The sequence below is a fragment of the Hylobates moloch genome, unplaced genomic scaffold, assembly GCF_009828535.3.
Source record: "Hylobates moloch isolate HMO894 unplaced genomic scaffold, HMol_V3 SCAFFOLD_8, whole genome shotgun sequence".
Taxonomy (NCBI): Eukaryota; Metazoa; Chordata; class Mammalia; order Primates; family Hylobatidae; genus Hylobates; species Hylobates moloch.
The window spans coordinates 84,573,581-84,594,498 of NW_026652283.1; the positions used below are offsets into that span (position 1 = coordinate 84,573,581).

The 20,918-nt window shown below is 42.2% G+C and overlaps 1 protein-coding gene across 3 annotated transcripts in view; it reads right to left on the bottom strand.

Annotated features, from left to right (window-relative positions):
* KIF15 (kinesin family member 15) overlaps positions 1 to 20,816 on the bottom strand; it is an 88,228-nt gene extending 67,412 nt beyond the window's left edge. For 2 of the 3 annotated variants that reach the window (XR_009214596.1, XM_032161847.2), the window contains exons 1-5: positions 20,726 to 20,814; positions 8,158 to 8,200; positions 7,152 to 7,335; positions 4,390 to 4,466; positions 1,978 to 2,015 (exon numbers count right to left, since the gene is read on the bottom strand). Coding sequence is in view for 2 of the 3 variants with exons in the window: in XM_032161847.2 (XP_032017738.1) it covers positions 1,978 to 2,015; positions 4,390 to 4,466; positions 7,152 to 7,335; positions 8,158 to 8,200; positions 20,726 to 20,744 (361 nt within the window). In the remaining variant the exon portion in view is untranslated. Of the gene's footprint in view, positions 1 to 1,977; positions 2,016 to 4,389; positions 4,467 to 7,151; positions 7,336 to 8,157; positions 8,201 to 20,725 lie in introns of all 3 variants that reach the window. The other variant, XM_032161848.2, reaches the window with a different exon arrangement.
* Between the last annotated feature and the right edge of the window lie 102 nt (positions 20,817 to 20,918).

A 20,918-nucleotide genomic window follows, 5' to 3' on the forward strand; every position in this document is an offset into this window, starting at 1 on the left:
AGGGTATAGCTCCGACTTCCCATGCTACCAGCCCCTTATCCTGGAAAACTCCACTCTCAATGGATCTTCTGCTGGTCTTCAAACATCCTTGGGTGTGCGCCCACCTCAGGGCCTGTGCAACTGCTGTTCCTCTGCCTGTAAGATTATTCTCTTGGACAGTCTCATGGTTCACTCTCATTTCACTTAATAACTCCAAAGGTCACCTCCTGAGAGGTCTTTCCTGACCCACCACCTAAAATAGCACCCTCTACTTTTTTCCATCCCTTTACATTGCTTTATTTTAATTCATAGCACTTATTACCTCTCACATAATTTCTAGAGGTGTATTTGCTTTTAATTGTGTATTCCCCCTGCCTGAGAATCAAAAGGTCCACAAGAGCCAGGACACTGCCTTGTATTCAAGTAAACCTACAGTGTCTTGAAGAGTGCTGGGCATACTGCAAGTACAAGTATTCAATTATTTGTTGTTGTTGTTGTTGTTATAACCTCAGAGAGAGAGGAAGACCTTTCTTACTACAACTCACAATTCAGAAGCCATTAAAGAAGAAAAAGAAGCCAGATGCAGTGGCTTCTGCCTATAACCCCAGCACTTTGGGAGGCCGACGCAGGTGGATCACTTGAGGTCAGGAGTTCGAGACCAGCCTGGCCAACATGGTGAGACCCGCCCCCCATCTCTACTAAATATACAAAAATTAGCCGGGTGTGGTGGCGCATGCCTGTAATCCCAGCTACTTGGGAAGCTGAGGCTGGAGAATAGCCTTGAACCCAGGAGGCGGAGGTTGCAGCGAGCCAAGATTGCACCACTGCACTCTAGCCTAGGCGACACAGGGAGGCTCCATCTCAAAAAAAATAAAAAGAAAAAAAAGAAAAGAAACAAATTCAGCCGTGTAAAATAAAACTTTAGCATAGGAAAAAAAAACCTTGAGTAAGTCAAAAGACAAATGAAAAATCTAGAGAAAAATCTGGAATCCATATCATGGACAAAAGGCTAACTTCTCTGTTTTATAAGGAATATCCACAAATGAGTAAGAAAAAGTCAAGCTAATTTTTTAAATGGGAGAAAAAAGCTTGAATGGGCATTTCAACAGACAGGCTATTGATATATTGAATTAAACCTATGAAACGTATTCAGTTGTCAATAGAAATAAACACAATAAGATAATACTACACATGCTCAAGAATGGCTAAAAATTTTTTAAATTGACAATTTCAAGTACGTATAAGGAAGTGGAGCAACTGGAACTTCCATATACTACTGAGATAATCACTTTGGGAAACTGTTGGGCAGAATCTACTAAAGCTAAATATACATATATCCTATGATCCAGCAATTCTCCTGGATACATATCTAACATAAATTATTTCAAAAGACATAAGATGTTCACAGCAACATTATTCATATGGTTGAAAAGTTGAAATACTCCAAATGTCTATCAACAGTAGACTGGAATATGTGTAGTATATTCATACAATATTATACAGTAATAGAAATAAACTACTACTACATGCAACAACATGAGTGAATCGCAGAAACTTAACACTAAAAGACACCAGAAACAACAGATACACAATAAAATATTATTTGTAGAGGATCAAAAACAAGCAATATTAATGATGACAGAAATCAGAGTAATTGGCATTCCAGGGGACAGGGTTTGGTAGTTACTGACCAGGAATCTTGATCTGGTTAGTGGTTATACAGGTATATAAACATATACAAACTCATTAAATCCTACTGAAAAACTGTTTATTCAGCACCACTCTGTGCCAGGCATTGAGCTGGAAACATAGCTGCAAACATGATTAACACATGGACTTTCCTAGCAAAGAACTCACAACTTGGCAGAAGCCTAGGGAATCTCCCTAATTTCAAGAGATCAACATCATATATAGCATTATGCCTTTCCCCAAAATGTTATAGGTTACTGTTATCACAGAAAGAGTAGATTAAGCCAACAAAAGTTAATCTTTACTTACCCATCATAGTAAATGTCTTCCCTGAGCCAGTCTGTCCACTGTAAAAAATGTGTACATATTATTTTTACACATAAAATTAAAAGATTACTCCTCCTATTATGATACTAGTGTATAAGTTTTCTCTACAAAAAGTTAGCTTATTTTCTTTCCATTTTTAAATTGTATTAGATAAAAAGTGAATGATCCGCCTCCTTTCTCTCCAATCTCCCTACAAAGAGCTAACTGCTGTTAATTGGGAAATGCTTCTATATTACACAAACATAGCCATCAGAGTTTTCATTTAATTTTTATTTACCAAAATTGGGATGATGCTCTTCATACTGCTTTGCAACCTATTTTTCCCTTAATTTTACCTCAGATCTCTTTCTAGGTCAGCAATAGAGGTCTGCCTCATTATCTTTAATAGCTACACAGTACTCCATGGGTTTGGGATCATGTAGCATCTTGCACCACCATAATTTATTTAACCAGAATCAAATGAACTTTTGTTTCCAGTTTTTGGTATGCTAAGTAATACAGTATTTCCTTTCCTAAATTCTTTGTCTTTAAAAGATACTAAAATCTCTTCATTTAAATATAAAGCAATAAAAAAATTCTTATGCTATAGGTTTTGTGCAATGTCATATCTCCTGTTATCACACTTAACAGAAACAAGAGTAACAAAAAACTAAAAGTAAAAATGTTGAAGCCAGGCAGTTCCAGCTACTGAGGAGGCTGAAGTAGGAAGATGGCTTGAGCCCAGGAGCTCCAGGCTGTGGTGCACTAGAATCACAGCTGTGGATAGCCACTGCACTCCAGGACTGGGCAACATAACAAGACTCCATCTTTAAAAAAAAAAAAAAAAAAAAAAAAAAGTTGTATTTTAAAGATGTCAATCAGGATATCAAAAGACTTTAGCTTAGATTCACAGCAAAAACACAATTTTGGATTTACTTTTCCATTAAATGCCCCCCAAAACTAGAAAACAGTATGCTATAGTTTTTTTACCCCCTTCTTCTGGAAGAAAAGAGGGAAAAAAGTTCTTTAGTAACTCAGAATGAGAAATGGATATTATTGAGTCCCCTACAAACAGGGTAATCCTACAGATTATTGTCCAGACACTTGAGAGTGAAGAGGACACTACTAATAATTACTTGACAATTGGTATTGTCCTCAGTAAACCAGACAGTATACCCACCCTGCCATGTATTACCTAGCTCTGTCTGCTGAGAAGGCCTAGAAGCAATGGCATTCCAATAGCAACAAACCAAACACACCTAGCGCCCAGATCTTGGTTTCTAAATACCATGCTCCAATAAAAGGAATTAGGGTTCATTGGTGAAATGGCTGATTCTAGGCGTAGGTCAGGGAAAACACAAGATAAGCCCAGAGCATCTTGTAGCGTAATAAAATAAGAAGGGGCTCAAAAAACAAAAGGTTGAGCTATAGCAAAGGGACAAAAAAACCAACCTCAAGGAGGGCCCATTGGGCAAAGATGGAACAGGAACAACAAGGTAAATAATTTTTAGTATTGGATTATAACCTAAAGAATAAAATAAATGCACATCCATAATATATAAAGAATTGAATAAATGTCTAAAACAGACAAATCTTTTTTGTTGTTGTTGTTGTTTTTTTTTCAGGCGAGTCTCGCCCTGTCACCCAGGCTGGAGTGCAGTGGTGCAATCTCAGCTCACTGCAACCTCCGCCTCCTGGGTTCAAGTGATTCCTGCCTCAGCCTCCCAAGTAGCTGGGACTACAGGCGAGCACTACCGCACCCAGGTATTTTTTTTGTATTTTTAGTAGAGACGGGGTCTCACCATGTTGGCCTGGCTGGTCTTGAACTCCTGAACTCCAGTGACCCGCCCGCCTCGGCCTCCCAAAGTGCTAGGATTACAGGCGTGAGCCACCACGCCTGGCTGGACAAACTTTCTTACAAAAAAATGTTATATATATATATAGACAGACAGATACTCTGCTCTACACTACCCCTCTACCTTGGAGTGTAATCCCTGCTACCTTGATAGCCAGGTGGGGCCAATCTAATGATGAGTCCCTAAAATCAGAAAACCTTTTTTAGCTGCTGTCAGAGGGAGGTGTGACTAAGGAAGAAGAGTCAAAGAGTTACATGTTGTTGGTTTTGAAGATAAACAGGGCTGTAAGCTAAGTAATGTGGGTGGCCTCTAGCAGCTGAAAAAGGCAAAGAAAGAAACAAATTTTCCAGATAGGAACAAGGCTGCCAAAAGAATTGCATCTCTGCTGACGCCTTGATTTTAGCCTGTGAGAGACCCATATTGAACTTTTCACTTACAGAACTGTAAGATAATACATTTGTGTTGTTTTAAGCCACTACGTTTGTGGTAATTTGTTACAACAGCAACAGGAAAATAATACAAGCATGTACTATGTATAACGACACAGTCAACAACTTACTATGCAAAGATGGTGCCATTATAACCGCTCATGCAAGACTCCACAATGCTTTTAGCCACAGTTGAGAATACAGACTCCTACAAAGGTAACCAAACATGTTAACATATCATAAAAATGAAAACATTTTTCCTAAATTACATTCTACAATGTAACAGAAAAAATTGCTTAGTAATAACATGGATAACATCCACCACAGAAAAAAGGCTAAACTATCTAAGATGATTAAACTTTAAACATAATTACATCTCTTAATCTCCTATACAACTATAGATTTAAAGCACACAACTAAACTTTATACAGAATTTTGTAGAGCATATTGCATGTAGATATTGTACTGGTACTAGCATAAATAAATGGCTGTACATCTTCTTCAGTGATTTTTCTCATAAGTTAGCACTGAACAGTCAATACCTCCATTTTATTTTCATTTTTATCTATAAGGAGGTGCAGTCTTATTAAGAATGCAAGAACTCCCAAACCTACACTGTTTATTTTTATTTATTTACTTTTGAGAAGGAGTCTCGCTCTGTTGCCTTTAGTGCAATGGCGCGATCTCGGCTCACTGAAACTTCCACCTCCCAGGTTCAAGCAATTCTCCTGCCCCAGCCTTCTGTGTAGTTGGGACTACAGGTGCGCACCACCATGCCTGGCTAATTTTTTATTTTTAGTAGAAACGGAGTTTCACCCTGTTGGTCAGGCTAGTCTCAAACTCCTGACCTCGTGATCCACTCACCTCCACCTCCCAAAGTGCTGGGATTACAGGCGTGAGCCACAGCACCCAGCCCTTGTTTTACTTATCTATTGGCCAGCGATGCTCCACATAAAAAAAAGATCCAAAGACCTAAATGTCGGCCCAAAAACATCCATATGTATAAGGGAATACTGAAGATCTGTGATGGGCTGAGTGAAGTGGCTCACACCTGTAATCCTAGCACTTAGGGAGGCCAAGATGGGAGGACTGCTTGAGGCCAGGAGTTTGAGACCAGCCTGGGGAACACAGTAAGACTCCATCTCTACAAAAAGTTTAAAATTTAGCTTGGCATAACTGAGATTTATCCTGGAATGAAAAAAAAATTAGCCAAGCATAGTAGCACATGCCTGTAATCACAGCTACTTGGGAGGCTAAGCAGGAGGATCACTTGTGCACTCCAGCCTTGGCAACAAAGCAAGACCCCATCTCTTACAAAAAAAAAAAAAAATCTGTGATGTTCAGTATAGTAGCCATCAGTTATATGTAGCTATTTAGATTTAAATTAATTAAACTTAAAAGTCAGTTCTTCATACACACTAGCCATCTTTAAAGTGCTCAAGAGCCACATGTGACTAGTGCATCTAAGGCACTAAATTTTAAGTTTGATTTAATTTTAATTAATTTAAACTTATATAGTCACATTTGGCTAGAGGCTATTGTAACAGACAGCACAGATACAGAACATTTCCATCACTGCAGAAAGTTCCATTGGATAGCACTAACTAGGTCTTAATTAAGTTGACCTTAATTAGAAAAGCAGTTGTTGACATCATGGTAATCCTAAATCCTTAGATTAGGCAGTTCAACGGTACTTCTCAATCATCCACTGGCTCCCAAAAGTGCATCTTAACTAACCTCCAGTGCCTCAGATGCACGAGCCACACTTTTAATATGACTAGTGTATATGAGGAACTGACTTTCAAGTTTTATTTAATGAATTTAAATCTAAATAGCCACATATAACTAATGGCTACTACAATGAACATCACAGATTTTTTTTTTTTTAGAGATAGAATCTTGCTCTGTTGCCGAGGCTGGAGTGCAGTGGCACCATCATAGCTCACTGCAGCCTCAAACTCCTGGGCTCAAGTGATCCTCCTGCCTTAGCCTTCCAAGTAGCTGGGATAACAGGCATGTGCCACTATGCCCATAATTTCCTATCACTTAGTGGGAGAAAAAAAAAGGAGCCTTTTGTCATTCTGCTACAAAGTTCGATGAAAAAAGGAGAATACTATTTAATAAAATTAGATTTAAAATATTTATGGAATGTTTCAGTCTCCTTATTTGAGACGGATGAAATTAAAAAGAGACCAGCGCAGAAAAGAAATTCTTTTTTCTTTCTTTTTTCTTTTTGAGACAGAGTCTTACTCTGTTGCTCAGTCTGGAGTGCAGTGGTGCGATCTCCGCTCACTGCAAGCTCCGCCTCCTGGGTTCATGCCATTCTCTTGCCTCAGCCTCCTGAGTAGCTGGGACTACAGGTGCCCACCACCACAACCAGCTAATTTTTTGTATTTTTAGTACAGACGGGGTTTCACTGTGCTAGCCAGGATGATCTCAATCTCCTGACCTCGTGATTCGCCCGCCTCAGCCTCCCAAAGTGCTGGGATTACAGGCATGAGCCACCGTACCCGGCCAAGAAATGAAATTCTTAGAGCTAACGAAGGCTTACGTGTTCCAGGTAAAAAGTAAAGTTTCCAGCGAGGTGGCTCACACCTGTAATCCCAGCACTTTGGGAGGCTGAGGTGGGCAGATCACGAGGTTGAGAGATCAAGACCATCCTGGCCAACATGGTGAAACCCCATCTCTACTAAAAATACAAAAATTAGCTAGGCATGGTGGCACACACCTGTAGTCCTAGCTACTCGGGAGACTGAGGCGGGAGAATCGCTTGAACCCAGGAGGCGGAGGGTGCAGTGAGCCGAGATCATGCCACTGCACTCCAGCCCGGTGACAGAGTGAGACTCCTTTTCAAAAAAAAAAAAAAAAAAGTTAAGTTTCTAATTATCATTACCTGAGTGGTATCCACATCTGCAACATGATCAAACGTGAAGGTCTTGGGCTCAGGGTTGGAGTGCAGCCGGAGACTCGTGGAGGAGAGCATAGATAAGCATAAGTTCTGCTCTCCATCAGCTGACCCAGATCTTTCTGCAGGAGGACGAATTCGCACAAAAACTTTGATGGCATCACCTTCATTACTAAAGACAAAAAAAAAAAAAGTAACAGTTCAGTTTATTGAAGAAGAAAGAAAACTGAAAAAGGATCCAAGTCTCATATTGCCTGTAATGTTTCTATAATGAGTTTCTCCAACAAAGCCCAAGACATATCCCATACGAATTTACCTCTTTTATTTTTTGAGATGAAGTTTCGTTCTCGTTGCCCAGGCTGGAGTGCAATGGTGCAGTCTTGGCTCACTGCAACCTCCACCTCCCAGGTTCAATTGATTCACCTGCCTCAGCCTCCCAAGTAGCTGGGATTACAGGGACCTGCCATCACACCCAGCTAATTTTTGTACTTTTAGTAGAGACAGGGTTTCATCATATTGGCCAGGCTGGTCTTGAACTCCTGACCTCAGGTTATCTGCCCACCTTGGCCTCCCAAAGTGCTGGCATTACTGGCGTGAGCCCCTGCACCTGGCCAAATTTATCTCTTTTTAAAGAGTCTCACATGACCTATACCTTTTACTGATTTACTTGACAATAGGCACCTTCACAACCCTTTACTTGAACTCAAAGGGAGTGTGAGTTCATTTCATGGAGTTCCAAGTAGTGCTTGTCTCTCATTTCCCTCTTACTAGCAATAATAAATAAGTCATTCCCAAGGAGAATTATGCTATTGATTCTATCATTTTGCCTGCAAAGTGAGAGAGCAGAGGTAATATATAATTTTCCCACATTTCCAGCTGGTTGAGGACTAAGTTAAATTTTGAAATAAGTACTCTTTACTATGCTAAATGGTTATTTTAAAAATATTCCATCCCTAGTCCTTTGGGAGCTCATCAAGAATATTTTTCTTCTTACCTTGGTTGGTTAGACTGACCATTTGTCACGCTGCGTAACTCAGCTAGAAAAAAAATAAAAAGTTATTAAAGGTCATTTAAATTGTAATATGGAAATCCTATTCTTCTCTTAACATGCTCCTGGGTTGCCTACTACATTCAACCTCCTCAGATCCCTGACTTTAACAATGCTGTGCTCCACAGCCCAGGCCTTGATCCTATTCTCATTCTATCCCAACCTATTACTGGTTATAACACCTAGTCTCATGGTGACAGAGACAGGAGACAGCCAAATGCTGCCCAGGTCATTGTGCACAGGGGGCTTGCCTAAACATGCCCACGGTGAAAAATTCCATCCCTCAACACATGCACAGTAAGGGAAATAAATCAATGTGGAGTGGCTCAGACTAAGGGCCCACATGCACACTGGGAGAATGGGGTGGAACCACTGGCAATTTGTGCCTTATGCAGGGAGAGAAGCCTGGCCTCTTCAGCTGGTGTGTTGTGGCCTGGTATTCAATCTGTGAGGTGGGAGCCTGTTGGCAGGACCTCCTTTTTTCATTGAGAGCTTTCTTTTAATAAATTCTGCTCTTCTCACCTTTCAATGTATCCATGTGCCTAATTTTTCCTGGTCATGCGACAAGAACCTGGATTTTAGCTGAGCTAAGGAGCAAAAAATCCTGCAACATTTTGGTGGCCCGTATAAGAACATGAGTAAAGGTGAGTAAAATGTGAACCAAAAAATATTTTTCCCTCTCGTTTCTGAGCCTTCTTGTCCTCGGACTTCTTCTGAGGGTAGAGGAAACTGTGCCCCCTTCTACCCCCCATTGCTCTCAGGGGTAGGGAATGTCGGCCTCATTCCAACCCAGCTTTTCTGTGGCATCTTCCTTCTTTTTTTGAGACTGTAATAGCACCTATCTTTTCTTTTATAATATTGGGGGTGTTCTACCCCCAACCCAGTGGCTGCAGGCTTATGCGTAGGATGGACAGGCAAGTGGGGCGAGCGGCAGTTCCTTGCATCCCTCCCCTCCCAGGTGGGGCTGAGGTGCATGGCCCAAGGGCCCCACTTGGCTGGCTGGCTAGGGTTCCCCACCACATGCCCAGAGTCTTCCCCTCCCCTAGCCAAGGGGCCCAGCCAGGTCCAAGCCCCAGGGAAGAAACAGCAATTAAAGATTTCTCTCCCTGTTGCAGAAACTCATTTGCATAAGAATAAGAGGTTCTTCCTTCAGGCATCTTTCAAGCCCTGCATTTAAGCTTTTTTTTCTTTTTTCCACCAGGGATTAACTTTTACGTGAGAGGCTTTTGTTTTTTTTTTTAAGATGTTTTACTAGGCCAAGACCCCAACTATCACTGTTTATATTCTCTGTAAGGTTTCAATTATGAAAAAGAATTTGTGAGGTTGGTCTTAAGCTGTAACCAAGCTGGTGTGCTTTCCATGTCTTTCTGTATGGCTCTGTCAGAAAGAGGGGTACCTTAGGATGGGATATCGGCCTAGGACTCCATAGGTCCACTGTTAAAACCAGCCCGGCAAACCGGTCAATGGCAAACTTTGCTGCAGGCCTCGATCTTGTTTTATGTCCTTGGAAGCATGGCCTGTAACCACGTGCCCAGTGCTTTGTTTTAGTCTCTGCCATTTTACAGTGGTGGCCTGGATTCAATCCTGGCTTAAGGAATGAGTCCTTTCTGGTTTGATATCTGTGTGACCTTAGCCATTTGTTGATTCTCTTCCCCTCCATGAACCACCTTGAATTTTCCTTTCTCTGAGCACCTGGGAGGTTACCTTTGGTAAAGTTTGGAAGTCAGAAATACTGGCCACTTTGCATGGCTAATGTCAGGTAATAAGGGACTTAAAAGGATTTTCTTTAAAAGCACTCAGCTTAATTGAAAGTGGATATCCAAGTTATAAGTATATTTAAAAGACCTTTATGTTCTTCTCTTCTTAGATCTTACTTTGCTGGGAAAAGGTTTTTTTCTCAGTCAACTGAATTCTTTTTCTCCATTTTGTCTTGCCACTCTTAATGCATGCATGAGGGGCCCTAAGATAATTTCTGATGGCCTGAGACTCCCTGGGAAAAACAGAAAAGGCTCCATAGATTCCATTTTGGGAGAGACCTTTGTTTTCCTAATGGAGCCCCAGGAATTAGAGGTGGATGGATCCCTCTCAAAATCTGTTTTTGTCTTCTAGCTATACCTGTTTACTAGGCCCTAGAAACTACATGCTTTCCTAGCCCTGCTCTTAAAGGGCCCCACTCAGAGGCTAATTGTCCAGTTACAAAATTGGTGAACAGAAAATCTTTACAGCTACTGGATCTTATTCTGCCTGTGTAGTTATGTATGTGTTGTGTGTGTGATCTCTATAAACAAGAGTTCTAATTAATTGGCCTAAAGGAAAATAAGCACTTAGATCAAATATTTTTTAAAAGAAAGAAGAGATGTGGTAACTTTTAGTTCACATGACTTTAATCTTTGAGAAATAAAAACAGCCTTAAAAATTATTGGTAAAATGCAGATGTCATCAAAATGTACATTTTTGCCTAGGGTTAAAGGACTGTTTTGAATTAGATACGATAAAGCTAAATGTTTAAACAAGTAGTGGAAGGATTGTAAAAATTGATCTTGCAAAAAAGAATTCCTTGTGTGAACATACTGATTAAATTCAAAAGGGTATTATATGGCTTTTCCATAAATTGAGCATTGAAATAAAAGCACAAGGCTCTCTTAAGGCACCAATCTGCTCTTTAGCTAAATCTGTAAAGGGTTATAAAAGGTTTTCGCTTTTTAAATTTTCTGAGTCATCATTTTGGCAAAATAAATAACATGGTAATCCGGAATTCTATTTCATAAAATCAAATGTTTTAAACCTCTAACATATTCAACAGGCTTCCCAAAATCAAACTTCAGTTCCAAAATTGTCTTTCCTGACACTTGGCTTTTGGATGCTACAGAGGGCCCCTGGCACATCCAAAAGAGAGGTAAACAGGATTACCTGACATGTTTAGGTACACGGGATTGCCAAAATTATGTTTAATCTTCTTCAGGTTATATTTTAGGGAATAATATTAATATATGTTCCAAAATTGTATAGGATTCCTAAAATTCTAGTGTTTGGCCATCAAAATGGAATCTGTGGTGCCTTTTCTGTTTTTTCCAAGGAGTCCCAGACCATCAGAAATTATCTTAGGGCCCCATCATGAGTATATGCTATCAATCACAATTAAGGTTGTTATGTTAAGTTATTATAAACCACAGAGATAACCAAATTTATTTGTCAATTCTGTTTCTGACTGTAACTACCCTGGACATTTTGTTATTCACAGATAATTGTTGTCTTGTTTTCATCCTCTTCAAAAGACGGTTTATAATCAGCCATAGAACTTTCACAGGTGCTCTCAAATGCAGGTTTCTGATAACTTTGGAGATTGTGACATTAGAATAAAGAAAAACAGGACTCATGAAGAGCTGAAATGTTCATGAATATCAAGCAAAACAAGAGTTAACTGGATGGACTTAATGAATACAAAACTGAAGTAATCGTTTTGACTTTTGCTTGGACCATTGCCAATCCTCGTTTTGTTTTTCAGAGTGAAGGAAACTTATTTTGAACTATTTACAGCCTTTAATAATTGAGTAAGGTATACTCCTGTGAACAAAATTTGGAGCATGTTTCTCTCTCTCTCTCTGCCTGGCTTCTCCAGAATTTGGAAACTAGTTGTGAGTATACTTAATTTATGACAATATAGTTGTTTGCATCAGTGCAATAAGATTCCATTTTCTTTGCAACAGGACACAACTGAAGACACTAGTTGTTTTACCAAGGCCTTTGACTGGAAGGGTATGCTTCCTTTTAAGGAGTCAAGCTTGACTTGCAGAACTGATAAAAGCTCCTTGGGAAAACTGGCCTCATACCTTGCCTACACAGTCCCTGTACAGGGTTCCTAATCTGTGGTGAGTAAAAAGTGTCACTTTTTAACAGGCCCCGGAACCCTATGCTCTTGGGACCTCAAGAAGAGAGGAGTTTACCCAACTCACAGGTATTTGAGGGTACAAACCCACAGCTGGGCTCGGCTTTAGAAAGTCCTATCTGAGATTCCTTGTGGAATAGAGTTCCATCAAAGCCAATCTAAAAGTCCTCTGTAAAAATAATTATTCTTGCTGCACTTCATGCAAATAATCAAGCCAAGTATAAGACTAAAGTCTATTTTGCAAACAACTCAGTCCTATCATGGTTTGTTTTTAAGAAAACTGAGGACTGGAGAGAGATAAATTATGTTTAAAAACTTATCATCATTAAATTCTAGACCCACTAGTTGTTTTCAAGTTTTCTGCCTAGTTTGTTTAAAAACTAACCCTGCTTATTCCTGTGATCCAAACAGAGATCTCCGACTACAGCCCAGAAGGAACAAAGGGGGATAGGTAATGTAAAAATCTGAATCAATATTCTAATTCTAAGCAATTATCCTGCAAATCCTGCTAGGTGGTGGGAATAAATAGAGTGCCCGTCATCCAGAGGTTTCTTTTTTGGGAAAGTAAGACCAAGGGAGCTAACCAAAGCCAAGCTCCATGCACCCAAATCTTAGCAAACGTAACTACAGCCACCAGTTATCTGGGTGTGTCGCAGGGCGTCCTTTTCTTTCCCTTAGAGGAGGACTCCTTTCACAGCTTCACCTTAGCATTCGGCTTATGATAAGGAGTCCATACAACCCCTGAGACACATTTTTGGTCCCAAACTCAATTCCCAACTCCAGGTCAAAGCCCTAAGAAAAAAAAACTGGATCTGAGGGATCCAGAGGCAGACGGTAACAGAAGTTAAAAAGCACAGCACAGGTGAGCATGACTAATTCCTGCCAATTAAGCCAAGTCTCCTGTTTCATGGATAAACATCATGCTAGTATCCATGACATAAATGAGGTCTGGAGAACTTGAAGGCTACTGACAGCAGGGGAGATAGGGCATACGTGGGTAAGAGTGGATATTTCCACCTCCTAGGCCCCCCTGTTAACATGGGAGAAAGCCGCTTTGACATCCATGGGTGGCACCCTGTGATGGTCACCAGGTCTTGGGGATATAAGGACAGAAGAAATAAAAAGGGGCACCTCACTTTCTCCCTCCCTCACCTACCCTGGGTATTCACTAGGAAGAGAAAGGAACCAGGGACACCTGCTCCCCTCTTTTTTGATGGATTGCCACTCATCTTCAGTCTGTAGCCTTTTTGAATGCATCCTGAACCCCTGGGGCTCCTTTGAAAAAAACACCTTCTTTTTTCCTTTTCCCCTTGTGTCCTCTCTTCACAGATAGGTAATTGTGTCTCCTTACTACAGCACACTCCCCTTGGATCCATCCTCTAAACTGCGGAAAGTTAATTTCCCAAACCTTAAACTTGAGATTGGCTTAGGATTGGGCTCGGGCAAAGGGAACCTCGAAGACTGACAAGATGGCAAAAGGGTAAAAGTGTTTTTTAACTTTTAACAATCAGGCTTTTGGCCTCCCTCCCCCTGTGCAAACCAGTAAAAGGCCTCAGGATTTTTGAGCTGTCCTTACGCCATCCTTGTTTTGTTTTGATACGTTTTTTCTAATAACTCAGTTTGTCTCTTCTCGCCTTCAGGCCATCAAACTCCAGTCGTGCAACTGGAGCCTCAGATAATGGTCCCTTTTGCCAGGAACCTTTAGATTGGCCTTTTAGGGAGATCTCAGTGCCATTTTCCCAACACAGCACCCCCTGTCAGCAGGAAGCAGTTAAGATTGGTCTTTGTCCTTATCTTTATTCTAAGGGCTGTTAGATGTACTTCTTTAGAGTGGGGAATGATAGAGACAGAAGACAGCCAAACGCCTGCCAGGTCATTGAAAAATTCTGTCCCTTAACACCTGTGCAGTAAGGAAAATAAATCAATGTGGAGTGGCTCAGACTAAAGGCCCACATGCGCACTGGGAGAATGGAGTGGAGCCACTGGGAATTTGCACCTTCTGCAGGGGGAGAAGCCTGGCCTCTTCAGCTGGTGTATGGTGACCTCGTATTCAATCTGTGAGGTGGGAGCTTGTTGGCAGGACACACTTTTTCTCACTGAGAGCTTCCTTTTAATAAATTCCACTTTCCTCATCTTTCGATGTGTCCGCGTGCCTGATTTTTCCTGGTCGTGCAACACGAACCTGGATTTTAGCTGAGCTAAGGAGCAAAAAATCTTGCATCAGTGGTTTTTTTCTTTTCTTTTCTTTTCTTTTTTTTTTTTTTTTGAGACGGAGTCTTGCTTTGTCACCAGGCTGGAGTGCAGTGTTGCGATCTTGGCTCCCTGCAACCTCCGCCTCCCAGATTCAAGCAATTCCCCTGCCTCAGCCTCCCAAGTAGCTGGGACTACAGGCGTGCACCACCACACCTGGCTAATTTTTTGTATTTTAGTAGAGATGGTGTTTCCCCATGTTGGCCAGGATGGTCTTGATCTCCTGACCTTGTGATCTGCCCGCCTTGGCCTCCCAAAGTGCTGGGATTACAGTAGTGAGCCACCATGCCTGGCCTGTTTTCAAATACTAGACACAAATTGATGATTCACAAATTTAAACCTTCTTCCTGGACTGCGCTCCTGAGCTCCACACTCTTTTTTTTTTTTTTTTTTTTTTTTTTTGAGACAGAGTCTTGCTCTGTCGCCCAGGCTGGAGTGCAGTGGTGCAATCTCTGCTCACTGCAAGCTCCACCTCCTGGGCTCACACCATTCTCCTGCCTCAGTCTCTGGAGTAGCTGGAACTACAGGCACCTGCCACCGTGCCCAGAGAATTTTTTGTATTTTTAGGGGAGACGGGGTTTCACCGTGTTAGCCAGGATGGTCTCGATCTCCTGACCCTGTGATCCACCTGCCTCGGCCTCCCAAAGTGCTGGGATTACAGGCGTGAGCCACCGTGCCCGGCCGAGCTCCACACTCTTACAACTTATTACCTATTTGATATCTCTAACTGGATATGCAGTGGGCAATGAATCAAATTTAATTGTGTCCAAAATTGAGCTCCTGATCACCCCACCTCTACCACAAATGTGTTTCTACATCTCCGTTAACTCCATCTTTGCAGTTGCTTAGGCCAAAAACCATATAGTCATCCCTGAACCTGTTCTTTCTCACTCTTCATATCCAATCTCAGCAAAGCTTTGGCTCTAATTTCAAAATATATCCACAATCCAACAACTTCTTCTCAAATCCACTGCCACAGTGTAGAACCAAGCCAGCAACATCTCTTTATTGTGTTATTACAACAGTCTTTCTGCTTCTCTTTCTCCCCGACTCTCATCTTTTCTCAACCTAGCGGGCAGAATAATTCTGTTAAAAAAGAGTTCAGAGATTGACTTCTTGCATGACATTATGAGGAATTCCACTGACCCACTCCCCAGTGAAACTGGTGAAATTTAAAAAAAGAAAGTTGGCCGGGCGCGGTGGCTCACACCTGTAATCCCAGCACTTTGGGAGGCTGAAGCGGGCGGATCACAATGTCAGGAGATTGAGACCATCCTGGCTAACACGGTGAAACCCCGTCTCTACTAAAAATACAAAAAAATTAGCTGGGCGTGGTGGCAGGCGCCTGTAGTCCCAGCTACTTGGGAGGCTGAGGCAGGAGAATGGCGTGAATCCAGGAGGCAGAGCTTGCAGTGAGCCAAGATCACGCCACTGCACTCCAGCCTGGGAGACAGAGTGAGACTCCATCTCAAAAAAAAAAAAAGAAAATTAAAGCCTCTGGAAATGTTCCCAAAGACAAACAGCAAACCAAGAAACATCTGTTCAAGAACATTCATGAAAATTCATCAAGAAAGGTGATCCTATGTTATTTGAACCAAGATTGCTCTCTCCCTCCCATCTCAGCAGGGCAAATACTCCACTGTAGATTGCAGCAGTGAAGAACACAGGGATCCCTCCAGCTCCTAATTGCAAGGGTTTCTTCCAGAGTAGCAGGATGTCAGTGCATCATTGAGTCTCCAGCTAGCTACCTGATGCTGAGATAAAGTCCCAGACAAGTGTGGTTGAGAGGTGAGGGCTCTCCCTTTTCCCACGCAGCCCTCATCTTGCAACTGCATGCTAAGAACACTGGGGCCCTGATCACCCTTGCCCCAACTCGTTACCGTGGTTCCACACAAGGAAAGGAAAGTCTACAAGACCCCAGGCTGCTACACTCCCCACCTTCCCCACAAAATGCTCAGCAACTACAAACGGTATCACTCAGAGACAAGACTGCCATTATCCCCATCCGCAAACTCAAGTGCTCAGGCTCAGAGATTTTGCCTAGAGGAAGAATCAGCCCATAAATAGATAACTTCTAATCTCTTCCCAAAGGAGCTGAATTCATTTGCAACACAGCATAGAGAAGTTCAAATCTGGTTAGGTGTGGTGGCTCATGCCTGTAATCCCAGCACTTTGGGAGGCCGAGGCAGGCAGATCCTTTGAGGTCAGGAGTTTGAGACCGGCCTGACCAACATGGTGAAACCCCGTCTCTCTACTAAAAATACAAAACAAAAATTAGCTGCACATGGTGGCACATGCCTGTAACCTCAGCTACTTGGGAGGCTGAGGCAGAAGAATCGCTTGGACTCAGGAGGTGGAGGTTGCAGTGAGCTGAGACCACGCCACTGTGGTACAGCCTAGGTGACAGAGCGAGACTCTGTCTGGGGGAGGGGGGGTGGAGAGAAGTTCAAACCTAAGGGCACTCTCAGGAACATTGTAGGTTTTAGTGAAAGTAATTAGGAAGACATTGAAGATACAAGCTAAATTGCAGGCCTGTTCGCTTGCAGAAGACAATGGGGATATAAGACATCTAGGAGTAGCTACACTGGAGTCACAAGAAATATGAAAGACAACCTCAGAAACTACTCCTTCAATGGAGCAAGAATTGAAGTAGTTTGTAGGACAACTTATGCCCCAGGGCATTGTTAAAAAACAATAGAGCAATCAGCTAACAATTACTAGAGTTTAACAGCTGTGTGCAGTCATAGACAGAAAGAGATTCCTACCAAAACCACTGTCATCCCAAGATAAAGGTGAGCATATCCAAAGCTGTGCTTTCCTGAGGAGCAATATCAAAGGCTTAACAGCATAGGAGGGAAATAGACTTCACTAAATTGATCCAGCCAGTTGCTAAGCAAATACACAAGCAAACAACAATAAGAAGCCCCAGAAGGTAGGCTGCCAGCTCTTCATCTCTGCAGAGATCTCTGTAACTGATCAGATGGAAACTGATTAGATAGATACTGATCTGCACTTATGAGCAACTTTCTGGTAAATCTAAAAGGAACCCAAAGTAAAATGTTTACTTGATAAAAAAAGAAGCAAAGTTAATAAGCAAATAGCGACATAAAGTGAAATTTAAAACTACACAAATGTAGATAGTTCTGGCATTATTTCTAATTGAGATCTAAGGAACCATCATTGAGAAGTGCTAGGATTTGAACGAAGGCATGCTAAATCCAGATCTCCTACTCTTAACCACCTCAATATGCTACCTCTTGATCAAAGGTTAAAGAGAGTATAAAAGTTTATCGTGAAAGCTGTCATAAAATTTTGACATTTAAAGGAAGTCTAGGCTGGGTGCAGTGGCTCACACCTGTAATCCCAACACTTTGGGAGACCGAGGTGGGTGGATCATTTGACGTCAGGAGTTTGAGACCAGCCTGGCCAACACAGTGAAACCCTGCCTCTACTAAAAATATAAAAAATAGCCAGGCTTGGTGGCGGTTGCTTGTAGTCCCAGCTACTCAGGAGGCTGAGGCAGGAGAATCACTTGAACAGAGATGGAGGTTGCAGTGAGCCAAGATCGCACCACTGCACTTCAGCCTGGGTGACAGAGCAAGACTGTCTCAAAAAAGGAAAGAAAAAAATGAAGTCTATAGGCATTCACTGTAAAACTCTTTCAACTTTGAGGTCCTCTATGTGTCCATCTAAAAATATGCTTAAGTCTACTCTCAGTAGCTTTATTCATAACAGCCCTAACTATAATAAAAACCCAAATGTCAATCAACAGGAGAATAAACAAATCATGGTATACTCACATAATGGAACACTACACAGCAATGAAAAAGAACTGCTGCTACATACAATGACGGACAATGATCACAGACATAATGTTCAGTTGAAGAAACCAGAATAAAAATAGAATACATACTGTACCATTTATATTAAGTTCAAGAATAGAAGCAAAACTAATCAGTGATAATAATAATCAGAGTAATCGTTGGGGATCGGGTAGTTATTGACTAGGAAGGGTCACAGGGAACTTTCTGGAGTACAGGAACAGTTCTATTTCTTGATCTGGATGGTGGTTACATGAGTGTATTTATATGTAAAAATTTGTTGAATAATATTAAGATTTGTGCCCTTAACTGCATGAAGCTATGCCTCAACAAAACAGTAAGTCTTTTAAAGAGTCTTCCCGCTTTAAAACAGACCATTGGACACTTTACTCTGCAGTCTAGATAAATACTCATCAGTCATTTGCCCAAACATGATTGGGTTCAGAAAGGGAATCTTAGGCCAGGTTCTGTGGCTCACGCCTGTAATCCTAGCACTTTGGGAGGCCAAGGCAGGTGGATTGCTTGAGTTCAGGAGTTCAAGAGCAGCCTGGGCAACATGGTGAAACCCTGTCTCTACTAAAATACAAAAAATTAGCAGGGCATGGTGGTGCACGCCTGTAGTCCCGGCTACTTGGGAGGCTGAGGCACGAGTACTGCTTGAACCCAGGAGGTGGAAATTGCAGTAAGCCAAGACTGCGCCACTGCACTCCAGCCTGGGTGACAGAGCAACACTGTCTTTAAAAAAAAAAAAAGAGGGGGAGGGAATCATATATTTCACTTTTTCATTTCTCTGATTTCACAGTCAGCAACTCATGGTGTCAATGATGTCACTAGAGATAGCCTTCATGGGGCCGGGTGTGGTGGCTCATGCCTGTAATCCCAACACTTTGGGAGGCCAAGGTGGGCAAATCACGAGGTCAGGAGATCAAGACCATCCTGGCCAACACGGTGAAACCCCGGCTCTACTAAAAATTAAAAAATTAGCTGGGCGTGGTGGCGCGTGCCTGTAATCCCAGCTACTCGGGAAACTCAGGCAGGAGAATCTCTTGAACCCGGGAGGCGGAGGTTGCAGTGAGCCAATATCGCACCACTGCACTCCAGCCCGGCGACAGAGCAAGACTCTGTCTCAAAAAAAAAGAGAGATAGCCTTCGGGGCACAAAGTAAAAGTTGCAAAGACCACTGCATGGGCTCTCTTCTCCCATGTGTTCCCACTTCATGATCCAGGCCTCTGGGCTGCTGGGAATGCAAGAAGCACTTTACCTGGTAAGTCATCAACCTTAATTTTACCAACAAACTTAAAGGAGTGGAAAAGTTCCCCACAGCATCACCACCATCATAAAGGAGAGTGCTCCCACCACTTTAGAAAGGTTCTCAAATTTGGTTTTCAGACAAGAGCAATTAGTCACATACATATATCTCATTAAATAAGCAGATGTTTTACTTATTTAACAGGCATCAAGTTTTTTTGCTTGAGTCCAGATTTAGTGACTGATCCATAAAGTGGAAACAAAGAACAAACAGTATGATTGTTCAGAAAGCAGGATCAACATTTCTCTCCAATAAGGTACCATTTTGTGAGCTTATAGTCCTTGAATACTGAAAACGATGAAACGAAAAGGAATATTTTAGATGCAAAAAGGTAGCATAAAGAAGTGTTCCGATAAAGGTGTGATCGACCTAAAAGGTTAATGAAACAACAAACCCATCAAAAACAACTACAACTGACAGAAAGCTAGAAACATTAACGCCGTTGGAAAGCTCAAATGACAGAAGTTCACAAATTCTTAATCATCTAATCCAGGCCTCTCCTCATTACCATTCAGACCACTCACAAAGATCCCATTAAATCAGCTCATAATCAGGTTTACAAAAACAAGACTGCTTAAGAGATGTGGCAATGTGAGAAGTGGCGCACGTACACAGGCACAGCAAATGACTAGGTTAGTGAAAACTGTAGGGTTTATCATAAGCAAAAATGACAGTGCTCTCCTCCGTGAAAAAGAGAAAGAAATCGGACGGGTCTCCTTTAAGTGAAAATAGAGACTGTGAGAACATAAAGACATTGCTGACATCTGTGTTTTAACATTTCATTTATTTAAGGAAAGAGGAGAAAGAAATGTTTGGAATATAAATAAACCCTTCCCTATAGGAAGGTCAGAAATGTAGAAATACGCAGAAGCTGGTGGGAGCAAAAGCCGATCCTGAGACAAGGATGTCTAGAGAGGTATCCCTGGTCGGGATGTGGGAAGACGCCTGCGAAGAAACGCAGAACCAAGGGAAAGAAAGGGAAGAACGGCAGGGCCACTGCTCATCCCGAGCGCCTAGAACTGCGCCAGACTCCTGGCATGCGCACAGGACACGGAAGGAAGGGATGAGCTTTTCGGCTAGCGTATTGTCTTTGAGCGACAGAGCGGGATTCCCAAACGCCCCCGCCGGTCACTCAGCTCCTGCAGTTCATGCCCAGCAAGAATCTTGCGGGCGGTCCGAGGCTGCCATCCTTTCACAGCTGTATTTGGGGGCAAAAATAGGGTAACGAAATCGGGGGCCCAGACTTACTTTTGCAGCCGGGTGCCATAGCGCCCTCACCCCTCGATCCCGAGAACAATGCAGCCGGTGCCTCCACCTCCCGACTGCGCCGCGCGCGACTGAATTCCGCCCGCTCAAGATGGCCGCGAATTTGAATTTGGCGCTTGGATCCGACGTCGACGCCCGCATGAAGGGCGCCATGTTGCCCGGCCTACGTATCGGG